This window comes from Anser anser (assembly GCF_964211835.1).
Source record: "Anser anser genome assembly, chromosome: 19".
Taxonomy (NCBI): Eukaryota; Metazoa; Chordata; class Aves; order Anseriformes; family Anatidae; genus Anser; species Anser anser.
The window spans coordinates 11,694,210-11,710,676 of NC_139740.1; the positions used below are offsets into that span (position 1 = coordinate 11,694,210).

General features: G+C 37.0%; 1 protein-coding gene across 22 annotated transcripts in view; it reads right to left on the minus strand.

Annotated features, from left to right (window-relative positions):
* BPTF (bromodomain PHD finger transcription factor) overlaps positions 1 to 16,467 on the minus strand; it is a 57,458-nt gene that overhangs the window by 1,857 nt on the left and 39,134 nt on the right. For 7 of the 22 annotated variants that reach the window (XM_083805293.1, XM_083805304.1, XM_083805300.1 and 4 more), the window contains 12 exons: positions 15,831 to 15,979; positions 15,285 to 15,408; positions 14,549 to 14,772; positions 12,942 to 13,164; positions 11,826 to 12,709; positions 10,974 to 11,056; positions 9,101 to 9,326; positions 8,322 to 8,677; positions 4,858 to 5,031; positions 3,804 to 3,996; positions 2,823 to 2,907; positions 1,114 to 1,300 (listed from right to left, as the gene is read on the minus strand). In XM_083805293.1, the coding sequence (XP_083661419.1) occupies positions 1,114 to 1,300; positions 2,823 to 2,907; positions 3,804 to 3,996; positions 4,858 to 5,031; positions 8,322 to 8,677; positions 9,101 to 9,326; positions 10,974 to 11,056; positions 11,826 to 12,709; positions 12,942 to 13,164; positions 14,549 to 14,772; positions 15,285 to 15,408; positions 15,831 to 15,979 (2,908 nt within the window). The remainder of the gene's footprint in view (positions 1 to 1,113; positions 1,301 to 2,822; positions 2,908 to 3,803; positions 3,997 to 4,857; positions 5,032 to 8,321; positions 8,678 to 9,100; positions 9,327 to 10,973; positions 11,057 to 11,825; positions 12,710 to 12,941; positions 13,165 to 14,548; positions 14,773 to 15,284; positions 15,409 to 15,830; positions 15,980 to 16,467) is intronic. The other 15 variants (XM_083805297.1, XM_083805298.1, XM_083805294.1 and 12 more) reach the window with 6 other exon arrangements.

The following is a 16,467-nucleotide window of genomic DNA, read 5'->3' on the forward strand; positions in this document are numbered from 1 at the left end:
CTGGACTAATCAATTTTGTCTCACCCTTTCTTATCAATCCTACCCTCGCTAGATCAGAGCGCTTCCACAACGAGTATAAATTGAATCTTTCAACTTAGTTAATTAGAAATCTTCATGTTAATCCTGTATTAACATATTAGACTGGCAGTCTGTTACAGTTTTGACTGTTACAGTCAGATGGACAAAGTTAACTACCATGCACATACAGATTTCTGAGTAATGCTGAAAAGCATTCAACATTTGTAACTCAGTTACAGTTGGCTTACGCTGGAGTACAAAAGTGATATAGGAGAAATCTGTACAGTCCACTAGTGTTTTGACTAAGCCAGTTTTAGGAACAGCTGTACTAAATACCACATTATAATTTGACTAGCGCAGTACAGCTCCCATGTACATGCTACTAGACAGAATTGGCAAGCAATAGAAAAATCCGCCAAAGAGTAGGCCTATTCATTTTCAGGAATGTCTATGTTAGGAAAATATTCTACACATCAGTCTACAGAAAAGCATTCAAAAAGAAAGTCTGATCTTAAATAGCCAAATCTGAATTGTATTTAGCTTTCCATATCTCACTTTAAAGACTATTTATTCCCTCTGTTTCAAATATGGTAACATAATGGTACATATGGTAAAATGAGAGGAGATATTAAAAAACAAAAGCTATTTTAAATTATTTCACTGGATTAAAAGCCTCACAAGATTGTCTCTTCTTAGCATCTGAAAAGGACTTAGAGCAGAGTAGAACGTAATCAAAACTCATTACAGCACAGTATATGCCCTGCTGAGAAATGGTTCTCATTTTAAGTTTTCTGCAGCAATGACTTAGTGTCATTCAATTTTTCTACACTGTACTTAATTTGTGTCTAACAGCTTATTTTGAACAAACATTATCTCAAGTTACCTCATCAAAACGATATTTAAGCCTTAATTTTGACTGAGAATAACAGTTGGCTATTATAGAAGAATTTTTTCTTCTTTCAAAAGAAAAGTAGTTGTCCAGGCAAGTGCATGGAGAGGCAAATCCCTGTGTGAATGTAGAGGTAAGCTTATAAAGGTATTAAGGAAGTTTTAGGGGACAAGAGAACATCTATGATTAGGAACACTTCAGCTTACCTGCTTGCCTTAAATCCTTTTAGTTTCTGTACAAAGAATGACTCAAGAACTTCTGCACATTGGTAAAAAGGGGAGTCACTTGGATTGTAGTAACGACAGTTATCAAAAATTTTGGTCATATCTGCCACAAACTCTGTGACCTTTTTGTAGTAACGTTTCAGTATTCTTTCTTCCATGGTGGCAAGGTCTTTAAAGAAACCAAAGATTATTAAAATGAGACATTTTCACCTTCAAGAGAAGTTTACATTACCAGAAAACAAAGCCTATATAGGTTAGTTGTATTTCCAGGAGTTCTAGTTCTGACATAGTAACACCAGTAAATCTTCAGAATAAGCACTTATGCGTGAATACGTCATGTGCAGCTAAATTAAAATCCACATATCAAAGTGACCTTGGAGAACCTGGGCTCTTTACAGGAAGCTATTTATTATTTCTGAAGAAATTAAGGAAAAAAAATCCAGATTGTCTGACTCTTGTACTTTATTTTCCTTACAGCCTTCACTGAGAGACATTTGTACATGCAATAGCTACCTATCTAATTGTTCTGATCATTTTTTATTCGAATTCATGACTTGCTTTGAATCAATTATCAATTTTCACAGGAATATGCACATTACCACATGGGACAAATGAAACAGATTTCAAGTGCAGGATCATGCAAAATGCTAGTACTTTCACTCTTACCAACTAGACACATTAACGTGACAGGAATAGCAAAGTGAGCAGTAATTATTCTATTTTAATGGAAATGTAAATTAAAAAGAGGAAGAGGAATGAGAGCTGAATTATAAATATAGCTGTCCAAACGTATAGTTGCACTTGTAGCTGGAAAAACCATAACTTGCCTTTGGAAAATGCCCTTAAAATGCTTACTTTCAAATGTCAGTTATGTCAGAACACATGAAAACAGGTGGACTAGATTACCTAGTGTATTTTATGTGTGCATATTTACTTGTAATACTTAGAAGTGTACTTTCCTGCCAGATAAATGTGAAAGGGCTAAAAGCACTTTTGTTTACTTCATTCAGCCATCATATGCTTAATTGTATTACAATTTCAGCTTTCCTTATAAAACTTTAACCCATCAATTATGTAATTCAAGTTGGTTAGCAGTTTCATAATAGCACGGCCTAAAACTCTGAAACAGAAAATGACAGTTACTAAGCAAAATATTTTCAGTCAATTTACTACAGCTCTGCCAGGATACCAAATTTAACTTCCCTATTTCTGTGGTTAGTCAGGAGTAGGTGAGAAAACTCAAATGATGCACCAGCTCTCATCTAAAAAAATGAAAAGTTACTGGTTCTGTAACTGGAAGGAAAGGAACAGCTAGTAACATCATTTCTTGCATGAGACAGATTTTCCTATGAGGTTTCACATTCAAGCGTCCATCTGGCTAACTGGTGGGCTAACTGATGAGGTCTGATGAGACCAGAATAAAAGCCCTAAGGCTACAACATCTCTTCCACTTCTTCCACATATGCAACATTTAAACCAATTTTTGTTCATATAGCTTTAAATTACAAATAATAAAAAATTTAGTATGTCAATGGGACATCACACTCTCTCAGTTCGCCTGACTGAAAAGAACTGTATCCTGCAAAACATATCTTCAAGATCCCCACATGGAAACTGTCAGTGGGTAATGAACTTGATATTCAGAATCCCAAGTCTACTCACTCATCACGGTATTATTCAGAAACACTTACCCATTGGTTCTTTAATAACACCATAATAATCTGGTGCATCATTGGGATCTACTGGTTCTAAGAATGGCCATGCCATCTTGTGAGCCTGTCAGGAAAACAAGATGGAATTACAAAAAGATTAAGTTAAATTAGTACCATTTAGCAGCTAAGCATTTTCATTAAACTTTTATCTGTCGGGGTCTAGAGTTGAATTTAAGGAAGAAATGCAGCATTGCATGAAAAGGTATACAGCTTTCCAGACAAGAACCAGCTAACGTTTTAAAGCTCAGTGTGAGAGACTGAGTGGTTGGTCTTCACAACAGGAAATAATGTGAAATTCAGAGGTGACAGAATACTGTACAGAACAGGCTGCCTACAGAATCTACTGACAGAGCTTAGCACTTCACACCTAGAAACAGGCCATGATTTACACTTTCAAGTACTCTAGAATTAGTTTGTTTTCATACATGTCTGTAAAATATAGGACAATGCAAAATATTACTCAAGATTTTAAAGCATTTTAATAAAAGAATTGTGTAGTAATATAAATTCTTTATAGTAATAGCTGAAAAGACGTATTTTGTAGTGGTGGATAAGCCAAAATATAATGTAACAGACTCATACAGGTCTTATCAATTAGTATGCCATCACTTACATGCTGATAACTAATTTGAGAACAGAAGTTGGCACCTTCTGTATCTGCTAGTGGCAGCTAGGCTACCACTCTGCCTTTTCATATTCTAAACCTATTTCCTTTGAAAGCCTTCCACCGTAGAGATTGCTCACTGACTCAGAAGCAGTGATACCCTAATTACAAATATTCTTCAGCAGAGTAATGCCAAGTCAAGTTTCCAGCTGACACAGCATTGCTCGAAAAATAAAGGCCTTGCTGTTTCCTTTAAAAAAAATCCAACAGGAAGAGAAATCAAAACATACTCTGAGATTCACTAGCTATGTCTTACACAGTAAAGCATTCCACTTCGCTGCTATTTTTACTCTCACCTGTAAAGAACGTAACACTCTTCTTAAACCTTCATAATCTTTATCGGTTAGCGGACTGAGCACAGTCATGGCATCTTCTGTGGACTGACATTGTGGACACACATATTCATCAATGAGATCTGCCTCACTTTGTAAAATGCCAACACAGCGCCCATGATACCAGTTCTGACATCGGTCGCAGCCAATGTAAAATCTGCAAGATCCAAAAAAAAAGTTAGTGACTTGATTTACTTAATTTAAAGGGTACACTTAAAAACATAAACCTGCAATCTCTTGCACACAAGCAGATACTTGGCACGATCAAACAGAACAGCATAACACGTGACATTTTATATTGACAAATTCTAATTACGCTATTCAAACTGCTTTTGTATTTACAAACAGGCTAAGCTATAGACCATTTCAAAATTAGTTACTAAATCTTATACTAGGCACTTTCAAGCATTCAAGGTTTCAAAAACCACTCGTCTGCTTTAGAGGTGAAAGGAACAGTGTAATGCCAGAAGTCTCACCCAACCAGTATTCCAAAACAATTCAAGGTACATATTGTGCAAACTGGACTACAACTAGGGCTGTTTCACTCTGTACAAACATTTTTCATAGGGAAGCATCAGTCGTGTAGTTGAATACTGAAGGGGGAATTTATGACCCAAAACCTTACAAAAAAGAGATACCAACCATACATCCCCACACAAAAAATATGCTTTCTATCCAGATCAGACTATAGCACAAAAAAATCCACTGTATACTACGTTTGTCTTTTAATCTAATTCTCCCTTAAAAAAAAAAAGAAAAATAAATAAATCAATCCCAATTTAAAGCACATTGCGTTTTTAAGAGAAACATTTTGACCACCTTGAAAACGTCACTTTTCCTACATATTTACCGCATAAAAACATTTTGGAAAGGAAGACAATTACTGCAAAGGAATTTCTATTATGAATGAATACAATATATGCAGAATAACTTCTTTTTGCTTTGTAAGGAACAGGTAACCAAAGTCAGAGCAGTTTGCTACCTAAACATTAAATAAGAGGTTCTTATCAGAACTCACTGTGACTCATCATAAGGTGTTCTGCAGATACAGTACAATTCCTCACTGCTGCCCTCTTGTGCCCGTTTACAATCATTACAGATGTACACATCCATTTTCTTAGCCTCCTTTTCTGTGATGCCAACACATTCTCCATGATACCAGTTAGTACAAAGATCACAGCCAATATAGAACCTAAAAGTATTCACAATGAAAATGACAATGTAATTGTCATTTCAAATGGCATGGCACTTTTCCCTGCATTTCTCTCTGTTGCACTTTCTTGCTGGCCTACTTTGTCTCATTTTCCCTGCTTCCTACATTCTATCCTTACAAGCTAACATCTCATGCTGCAGCTATACTGTCAATAAGGTCACTTGGGTCAATTTTAAACTGTCAGTTCATTAAAATTCACAGCAATATGTAACCAGACTTTGACAAAGCTGGGCTAAAAACGTGTCTCCAATGTGCGTGTGAAAAACTGTAAAAGGCACAAAAAGACAAGGCCAAAGAAAAGGATTTACATTTTCAAAACTGTAGCTCAAAAGCCACTTAAACATTTCTTTAACATTTGAAAATGTAGGTCTCAGTTAATTTAAAAAACAAAAGCAAAGCGCAAACACCAACTAGGAGTTACAAGTATACTACAAAGAACATGCATACCAGCCATGTGTAGGATACATATTGGTATAACATGATACGAAAGAAAATTGTGTCAGGACATGGTTGTCATAATCGTAATTGGGGGAGGGGAGTGGGGGGGATGGCTGAAAAAGAGATATTCAGCTACTCAGAACTGCAGCAAATTGGTATGTTGACCGTTCTTCAGAGAATGACGTCTACTCTCAGACAGCTACGTGACGGAACCAGATATGGTATGACACAAAGTGAAGGGAACCAGGTACAGAATCATGTGAATGGGACCTTGCACAGAATGATGTGACAAAACTGTAAAATATTATGCAAGGATGTTTGACATTTTGTGTATGGATACCTCAAAACATACCTGTGACTCATGACAATCAACCAGATGGGCAAAGTTACACATTCATTCTCTCTGCCTAAGCAAAAGCAAGCTGACTCAAACTCCACCTTCGTAAATTTGAAAGACCATCAAGCTCCTGCAATATGTTGATTTATCAGTTACTGTGCCCCTAGCCTGTCAGTCTATAAACACCAACCACCAGACAGCATGCAACAGTAACAGGACAGCAGCTAGAAACTGTTCCACAAAGCAAGCACCTCTGATTTCTTGGATGTCTGCCCCGGTCACTCCAAAACTGTCCCTGCTCTTACTTTTCAGTCAGACAAATCCTAAAAACTGAACAAACCAACCTTCCATAAAGGACAGCTAGATACAGCTCCTTCTAATTACTCAACAACAACTCAGTCTAGGTCCTTTTCCCAAAAGGGACCAGGCCTAGTTGCTCCTGTCTAGAGACAGATGCTAAACCTTGCCACTAGAACACTGAGCAGGCTTCACATTAACGAATTGGTTGGAATATAAATAGGAATCTTCAAAGGATACCCTTATTGACCATCCTCAGAAACAATACGAGCAAAACTCTACAACCCTGGTACGGAACGAGTGAGAGCTAAATATAAGAATTATAATAAAATAAACAACATGCAGAATGACCTTTGTGGATTTACTACATCCTAATGAACAGATAGGGCATCTGTAACATACTACAAATTATCTTTTCAAGCTGCACATCTGTCTTCTTTAAGGTAGAAAGTAGACACCAGCACAAAGAGGAGTATCTGATGCCTACAAGCGTGTGTAGGCACCTACACACATATAAAAATGTTTACCAGGATATTGTTTTAAAATTTGCCTAATCATTTTCCAAATAGGAAAATGATAATTTAGTTTAACAAAACAGTCACCATTTGTAAGAACATAACATTTGGAATTTACAAGATGAGCAGCAGAACTGAATCATATTGCTAAGGATACTGCTGAGTTATTAACATTTCCTTGTCTTGAAATTTTATTCCCTGCATTTAAGCATAATTCTTAAGCCACCAAAATTCACTCTGACCACATTTTTCATTGGCCTACTCAAAAGCCCACTGAGGTCAAATGACAATCCAATTTTTTTGCTCATAAGATGAGGTGAACGAATTCTATTTTTGTGACAATTCTATTGCTTACTAACAACAAAGTGCTAATACAGACCTGCGCTCAGCATCACAACAAAATGAGAACGCGTATCCTCCTAGGTTTTCTGTCATTTAGTAAACTTAACACTTCAAGTGAGATAGGTGAGATTCACATCCCTTAGAAATCAAGGATTATGAACCAGGGTACCAGAAGTCTGCCACTTACAGAGTGACAGCAGCACAGATAGTCTACAATTTCTCACACTGATATAATACTGTAATGGTCAGAGTTACTGAACACCACCGAAGGTAGAGAAAAAAAGGCCTCAACTTTATTTAAAAATAACAGTAATTAAAAAAACCAGGCAAAACAGAAGGAACTTCAGGAGATCCTCTAGTCCTCACCCTAAATTTGGGATGAAGAACCATTCCCGGAGTGAAAACACTACTCCACCCCTACAGTTCATTTGTGTTAGCAGGATTTAAACCACCACCAAAGGGTATCAACTAATATCTTTTGGTATTGTCACTCGTTGAGCAGATGGAACTGAAGTCAAATTTATTTCACATAAATCTCTACACAGCTATCAGACGTTACCATTACTAACTAACAATGTTAGTCACTTCTAGCTTAAGCAGGAACGCATAACACTATCCCACTGCAATCCACTCAATCTTCTAAACTACTTACTAAGTTTCTTTGCAAACTTTGCAAGTAGCAATTCCTCTTTCAGAGGAATATTCTTCCTCGCGCGTGGCCAGAATCAAACCACAGAGAACCGCAGTTTTCACTTTGTCAAATGCTCGCGTGTTCAATTTTTGACCAAACCTGGGACACATGCAGTAACACATGAAAACCATTTCTACCTGCAACACTGTCCAAAGTGAAGCACAGTCCAGTAACTTGGAAACCCCTTTACTGGGGTAAATTTACCAAAAAAATTACCAAAAAACCACAACCCACCACTTATTGGAAGACGGTACCAAAGCTATTTCTAATGAACATCAGACACCTGTTCATAGGAAATTGCTCAAACCAAATTGTCACTTGCTTCCGAGGCAGAGGCAAACGGCAAAAGAAAGAATAACAGAGCGGAGGAAAAGAAAATAAAAAAAGAGTATGTGCATGTCAGACAGAAAGGTCATACAATGGAAACATGCAAACAAGTAAAAATATAAATCACGTACGTTAATAGTATAAATCAAGTATGTTAATAGTTTTGTAACTGCTAGCGGAAAAGAGAAACTTTATACCTTAGTGATCACTGCAATAACACCTGATACTCTATCTCCAGTTCTAGAACTAACTTACACTACCAGCTAAATACTAATCTAAATCTAACAATCCACAGTAAAAGCCCAAGGCGTTCACTACTCACTTAGACTCATCGTAAGGCGTTTTACAGATGCAGTAAAGCTTTGTGTCCTTCTTTGTTTCCTTTGAGGTAGTAGAAATCATTTTCTTTTTCTTGGACTTGGAAGCTGACGAGTCTCTCTCCTCATCTCGCTTTCTCTTCTGGGAGGATACTGGCATTGGGACTGTGGTGGAGGAGGAGGAGGTGACGCTGGCTGCATGTTGCTGCGGTGGTGGTGGCAGTGGTGGTGGTGGTGGTGGTGGGGTGGCAGCGGCTGCAGCTGCAGCTGCCGCTGCTGCGGCTGCTGCTGCTGCGGCAGCAGCTGCCTGGGCTTTTTCTTTTTCTTTCTTAATTTTAGTCAAGTCTCTCTTTAGCTCCTCCTGAAGTACATTAAATGGATAAATAGAGAGGGTGGCACTTCATATGATTATTCCAGGACAGAATTTAAAATCTAGACATAAATCCCCGTGAATAATCAAAAGAAAATAATATAAACCATTTAAATATACACGTTTTTAAAATATACACAACCTACAATTCATACAACATTAACAGGTGACACTCTTGGCTTACTATGACCCATTGGCTGCAATATATCAGAATCTGTTTCAGGAAACAAGTTAATTTCATCACAGATGAGAAACAAAAAGCATGAAACAGACATCTACCACCTCTGCAGAGATCCATGCGTACAAAACCAGAACTTCCTCCTATGTTTCCTTAAAAGCACACTGAGAAAACATGAAGTTAACACATGTGTCCCCACCTTAAAATCAAATTAGTTTGAGAACAACTGTCCTTACCTGCACTTCAATTTGTAGTTCTTTGTCCAGAAGTGCTCTCTTTTTCAATATTTCAGCTTTCAGCTGTTCTTTATGCTTGAAAAGTAGAGCTGACAACTTGGAAGCATTCTGTTTACTACGCTTCTGTTCCACACTCTCTTCTCGCTTTCGTTTCTTAGCTGCCTGCTTTTCTTCTTTATCTATCTTATCCAGAATATATTTCATCACTTGGTTGCATACAATCATTCTGGTGATGAAGGAAAGAAAAAGTACGTTATGCTGAGCTGCCTATTAATTTCCAGTTGAGAATGCAGAATAATATTTTGTCTAGTCTCTGCAAGTTGCAGGCTAAATTATTACATTTCTTAAAACATAAATGGTAAGTTTAATAACACGTTATTCCCACTCATTCTTATTTACTAGATCACCCCTCTGAGAGATCAAGTCAACAGTTTGATTAAAGAGGGCTGGTCCCAGTTTCATTTAACTGATTTGAGTGCTAATCATTCCGCCCCTTACCCTGTAAAACCCCAAACAAGGCTTAGATTTCAGAATGATCAGAGATATTTTCACTGAGTTCATTTTCCACAAACACATTTGAAAGAGCTTTTATTTATTTATATATTTTAAATTCTGATGTAGGATAAAAGCAAGTTGGAAACTTATAACCTGTTTGAAAACATAAATTTTTACCCTCTACTAAGCACCAAATATTACAAAGTTTTTGTGTTTTGGCATGAGGATTGACAAATATTTTTCAGCTTATAGAACTGAATATAAAACAGTTCCAAATTTCCTCACTGCTGACGACTCACGGTTCCTTCTTCATGTTTGTTGTACACCCAACTACAAATCTCATTTCCTGCTCGCTTGTTCTGTACATTTCACTTTTGCTTTATATTTCAAGCATATGAAAGTGTTTTGATTTCCCTTTCTGTTCTATTTTAAACTTTCTAGAAAACTAGAAAAAAAAAGTAAGATACCCAAAGTAAATTTCTGGAAGAGAAAAACTCAGTGAGAAGGAAAGACAACTGTATAATGGACCAAGCTAGTTAGCACTTTTTTTTTTTTTTAAAGACTGACAGAAATCCAAGTCAAAATATCAACTTGGCTATCTGACACCATTAAATGAAAAGTATATGACAACACTTTTTTATTTTTTTATGAAATTGTGAAGCAAGTAGCACTTAGTGGTACTGTTGTAATCAACTAAAAGCTTGTACTCTGATTTGATGATCAAAATTATATAAAAATGCTACTTTTTTCTTACTAGCTGACAACACATACTTGCAGTTATCCAACTGAAACAACTACATGAGTAAGGCGATGTCAAAATAACCTTAAGACTATCGGCATACACTTCAATTTTGTGTTTAACAGCTTCAGGTGTGAAATCTCTTAGCTTGTTGATTAGTACTACCTTCTAACTCTTCGATTCCTTCTGCAGAGTGGGATGTGGGATGTACAGAATTAAAATGATACGAAGTAACGCCAAAGGACAAAAATGGAAATAAACCACTACAATAAAGGACAGACAAAAAACAGGATTTTCTGCAACAGAATGGTTCATTCTCCATTCAATGATCTTTAAGGATGGTTTTTACCTTGAATTTAAAAATTGCAGTCAGCTTCAGACACAAGCACGCAACACAACTTTAAAAACACATAATTAAAGTGAAATTGAGAATATAGAGGATTAAATTATTTCAAGTTAAGAACATCATTTTGAGTTACAGCTCTCACCAACTACTTTCAAGTGTTACTTTAACCAACTTTTATATAGCAAAGTCTCTTCAAGAAAGTTTTTACAAATCAGTGTCTTATTATACACCATCAAATGATGTTCTAAATGAAAAACTTCCACATCTAAAGTTGCACCATGATCAATATTCACCTCTGATTTTCTTCTCTCTCAGCTGGAGTCAGGGTCTTCTTTTGTTTCAAGTGTTCTATGACAGCATTCTGTTTCATAACCACCTGTAGAATGATAAAAGAATCCAAAATAAAATACGAAAACTTTGGCCAGTGTTTCACAATACTACTGGGAGAACCAGGACATTTCCTAAGATAAAGGAAAAAACTGAAGTATTATTTATTTCAGTAAGTGACAACATGAAATGAATTTTATCAGGGCAGTACTTGTTTAAAGCAATTATTTGAAATTTTAAAGTTTTAAAAATGAAATTAAAAATTAATGCCACCTCCACCCCACAGAGTAGGATACTTTCCTTATGCAGAGTTTAAACCTAGGGACTAAATGTAATTTGACAATATTTCTTCAGTGACTGTTTTTTTTTTTTTAAGGTAAGAATCTATTATATACATATATATACACACATATATGTTGGTTTTTGTTTGTTTTTAAAGCCCCGCAGCCATCCAACAGCATTACATTTCAGATACCTCTTTGAAACCTCAGTTCCCTATAAGTACTGTACTTGTGTTCTGGACATCAGCTCTCCTGTCTATAACCTATCTTTCCTGAACTGAGAATAAAGATATATTGTCCCAGCAGCTAGTGTTAAGTTGAATCAAGGTGCCAGAAGACTGCAAACATCATACAATTGACTTGATGTGCTGAATTAACTTAGAATATTTAATTAAATTGCCAAAACCAATCGTGCACTAACTTTGAAAGAACCAAATTAACTGCCTATCAAATGTATTAACATCGGTAACAAGAACAGGCATTTAAAATGAGATTTCTTTCATTAATTAAGTTTTAATTTCCTTCTGTTAACTTTACCTGTTTCTGGATAATGTCACTTTGATTAGAAGCCTGAAGGGTGTGCTCACGTTTAATTTCTATCTGTTGCTGCTTTTTCTTCTGTTGCTGCTCTCTGAGCTGCTGAACTCTCTGCAGCTGCTCCTGAACACTAGCTGCTTGTACTGTTACCACATTCTGAATCTGGTGAGCCTGTACTGGGCTAGTTTGTTGAATCTGAATAGGTAACTGAAGCTTGATCTGCTGGGGCACACTGCCTTGTTGGGCTTGTATCTGAGCCACAACATGTGACTGAAGCTGAGAGAGAACTTGGACTTGTTGCTGAAGCTGAGGCACTGTAATAACTTTTGTTGGAGGCTGCTGAAGTTGCAGCTGAGGACGAGTTGGGGATTGCACAGGAACCTGATTTAAACTTTGAGTAGTTGGAAGGGTTGAGACCGAAGTCTGAACCTGAGGTTGTGATTGCTGCAGCTGAGCTTGAATTTGTATGGGAGCATGGGGCTGCATCTGAATCTGTTGTTGGGTTGTAGTCTGCACCTGAGCTGGTTGCTGAGGCTGGCCTTGGGACTGGCCTTGTGGAAGGATTGCAGTCTGCGGCTGACTCGGGACTTGCGCTGGAGATTGCCCTTGAGCCTGGGTCTGTGCTGGCGACTGAACTGGAGATTTAGACGATTGTGCTTCAGGCGTGACTGGAGAGTCAACAGATGCTGGAGTTTGGGATTCAGGCTGGGTCTGAGTTTCAGGCTGAAGCGGTGGCTGTGGTGCCTGCGGCTGGGCTGGGGTCACAGGCTGAGCGCTCTGATTCTGCGCTTGAGGCTGGGCTTGCTGCTGACTCTGAGGCTGTGGCTGAACTGGCGGCAGCACTGATGTTGGCTGTGTCTGTGGAGCTTGTTTCTGTTCTGTAGCTGTTCAGGATTAAAACAAATATTACGCTCACTTCAAATGACAAGTCTATGAGCCTTACTAAGGTGAACACTTTAAAAGTACTGTATATTTCTATGCAGAAAGAGCAAAATATTTCTTGGCTTTTAATATTTCTAACAAATTTACTTTTATAAGATACCTTCTCCAACTGCACAAAAACTCCGGTGTAACCTAAATGGAAGGTTTTTTTCTGCTGAACAGAACAATGCTTACCTGAGGTTGAAGTGGAAACTGTTGTTGTGGTTGTGCTAGCTGTAGTAGCAGCTGCTGGTAGTGGGGTGAAAAGGAATCTCTGAATTGTACCATTTGGCATAGCTGCTTGCATAAGCTGTTGTCCTGGACCAGGTATTACAGTCACACCCTGAGGGATTAATTGTAATTGACCAGTAGTTTGACCTTGTCCCTGAATTACCACAGTTAATCCTTGACTGCCACCCTGAAAAAAAAGTTAATATTGATGTATTAGTGGTACAATTCTTAGAAAGACCTTCCTCAAAATCAGAAGAATTAGGGTTTTAGATCTCAGAGGTCAATACTTTTACAAAAAAAATTACTGCATAACATTTTCCTAAAATCCAAAAGAAGCATCTGAGATCATGAAATAGTAAAATATTCTTCCAACAGTTCTATCAACAGATTACTGGGCTGGGGTTAGTAACAAATATTTTCACCCAAATATTAACAAGAGTCCTAGCCAGAAAGCAGCTAAAATGGAAAATCTTTGTTCCTAGAATTTAAAAGCAAGGCAGAGCATGGATAATTTTAGACATTAATCGCTTCCTCAAGAATCCCAACGATTTTATGTAAAAATTCTCTGCAGTGCAAAGGTTTTCTCAGTGCCTATCAGATCCTGCCCAACCGTGAGCTTCCATGACTGACTGTTCAGTTTGTAATGTGTTGTAAATTTCTGTTGCTTAAGCTGACACTCTGGATACCAACTTTCCAGATATTACTAGCGTATATAGAAATAGCTAGGCTTTCATAAAGATCAGATAAAATTTAATCATTACAATGATTTTAAGAAGATATGAATGGTCCACCTCAGGACAGTGCTCTCAGTTGAAATAGATAAGGCAGGGTATCACCACAACACCTAGGTGCTTATTTACACATTTTGTGATCCCATAGAACAGAATGAGGTCCCTACAGAAATCCTTCCGAGTCTTGCAGAATGAAAATGAACTCTCTGACTCTTGTACGTAGAAAAATCTAAACTGACCACAAGCAGCCCGTACACTACAAAGACATACATTCTATAAATATTTTTTAAGAATAGTTATTATGGTAATTCACAGAAGCCTATATTTACCCTGTGCATGATTCTAAATTTTTTTTTTTGCCTAAATTTATTTTTCTGCTTCATGATTTGAGCAGAAGCTCTAAGAATTTCCTCCTCCAGTTCCAGAGACTTTTTCTTCTGAGACTCTTTCTTCTGAGACTGAGGACAACACAAATCAAAACCAAATCTTCATACGACATCAAAAGACAAGGAACAAACAATATGTTCTGAATGTTTAAAAAATAGGCCATAAAAAGAATAATTACATCCCTTACTGCTGTTAAGGGAAAGATATTTTTCTATACTGCTAATTTTTCCTAATGCTAGTTATACTACTAAGGAATACAATATGAAGAGATGCACTATGTATGCTTCTTTCAGTCTGTAATTATGCTATCAGTTATCCTAAATGAAGGCTGAAGCATAACCAAGAACGTAAAATTATGAGCAGATACACTACGCTGCTGAAATCAAGAGATCTGAGAAAATGTATTGAAAGCATTAGCACATTTTCATGCCCAGAGGATCTAAAATATTTTACCTGTCCTTGTGTTAGTTGTGTGAGTTGGGCCATAGTAAGTTTCACTTGTCCCTGCTGAGGTCGAGGGGGCTGTGATGTGGTTTGTGGCTGTATTTGCTGAGGTGGTGTTCCAGGACTTGTTACTGTCTTCTGTCCAGAACTGGAAGAAGCTGTGCTGGTACTAGAAACTGCTGTTGAGACAGGCTGACCTCTGATTATCTGAGTCACCACCTGCTGTGTCTGACCTGTAAGAGAGCAATTTGTGATAAAAAAAAGTGTTTCCAATATTTCAACCATTAGCACTGCAAACCTCTGAACCACAACTTCTTGCAATAGTGTATTATCAAACAAGTGAAGCAAGCATTCCAGTTTGCACATAAATTTCCATTAGAAACCATTTCTGTGATTGAAAAGTCTACAAAATGTTTCCATTTTCATTCAAGTAATGTACTTACGAGGAACTTCAAACACAGCTTTCTTTTTTAAAAAATTAAAAGGTTCTCTCAATACAAAGTTGTTCTAAACTTTTTTCTTCCAAACAAATGGACTTAATTTTAACCTGTACATTTCCCAATATTGACGGTTAAAACTTACAAAGCCTGCAACCAACATATTTAAAAGCCAAAAAAAAGCACTTGCTAGAAGTCAAGCATTGAAATGAAATATTTTTGCATTGTGACATATGATGCAGAAAGTATTTATAAAGAAACAAACCATGGATTTTGCACTGGAAATTTAAATATCAAAATGAACCTACTGGCTGGAAGAATACCTTGTTGCACCACTAGAGGTGTTCGAATGATGGTCTTTCCAAGTGTTGACTGCTGAAGTGGTGTTCGTATTACTGTCATACCAGGACGGAGTGGTGTCCCTTGCATTACCTATATACATCAAAATGGAGCGCATACGTAAACTTATAGGGATGTATCCCCCCCGGTTCTTTTAAGTAGTTTTTTTTTCCTTCTTCTCATTTCTTATTATGTTAAAAGAAGATGCAAGTAGATCCAGTATTTTTTTCACTTATGCCCACACTGCATAGGCTTACCAAATTCTAACATATTCATTTTTCAAATCAGAGAGAACTGATGTACCTCCTGGGAATAAAGAATCCATTAACGTTATTTCTGATTATTTCTATTTATTTTTCTTCACAAAAAATAATATATATACATGTTGAAATAATAATAATGTATGTTGAAAAGTGACTATAAATAACTATTATATATTAGTTATAACATCTGCCACTAACTTAAAATATACACATCCTAAATTTTTGCATTAAATAATCAGAAAAACATCTTACTTGTGAAGTGCTTGTTGTTCCTAAAGTCCCTGTGGTATTTGGCCTAATTGTTACAGTCGCTGTCCTTGGCTGGAATGAAGTGAATGTTTGACTTGCACCTGTTGTTGATGGAATGATGCCCAATACCTTTTGCTGAACTTGAACAACACCTAAATAAAGTAAAATTGAGAATTCATTAGTAACATAATTGCCAGCAAAAGAAGTAAATACAACTCCAGGGTGGCATTTAGAAACCAGTCTCCAGGTTTCTAGAACACCTTTGAGTCTTTTAACACTTCCTGGGAGAAGCTTTGACACATTGTAAACAGAAGCAGCATTATACTTTCAGCTACATTTGGAGTTAGGCAACAGGTATTTTAGAAAAGATTAAGGAAAGAGTGAATCTTCATAAAGATCAGTTTGATGGTAACTGCAAACAAGTCCTTGCATGACATGGTGCCACAAAGTTAGTATTATACAACCATTAAGCAAAAGTTACAGTCTGATTCATTTAAAAAGGAGGAGACCAGTTTAAGCTTTTCACCTACAAGCTCATGGTGCCAAAGAAAATTGGTATTGCTTTTCCTGTCACCTAAGAAACTTCAATACAAAACTGGTAGCCTTCATGACTTCCTCAGACACTAAGGAGAATGGAGAC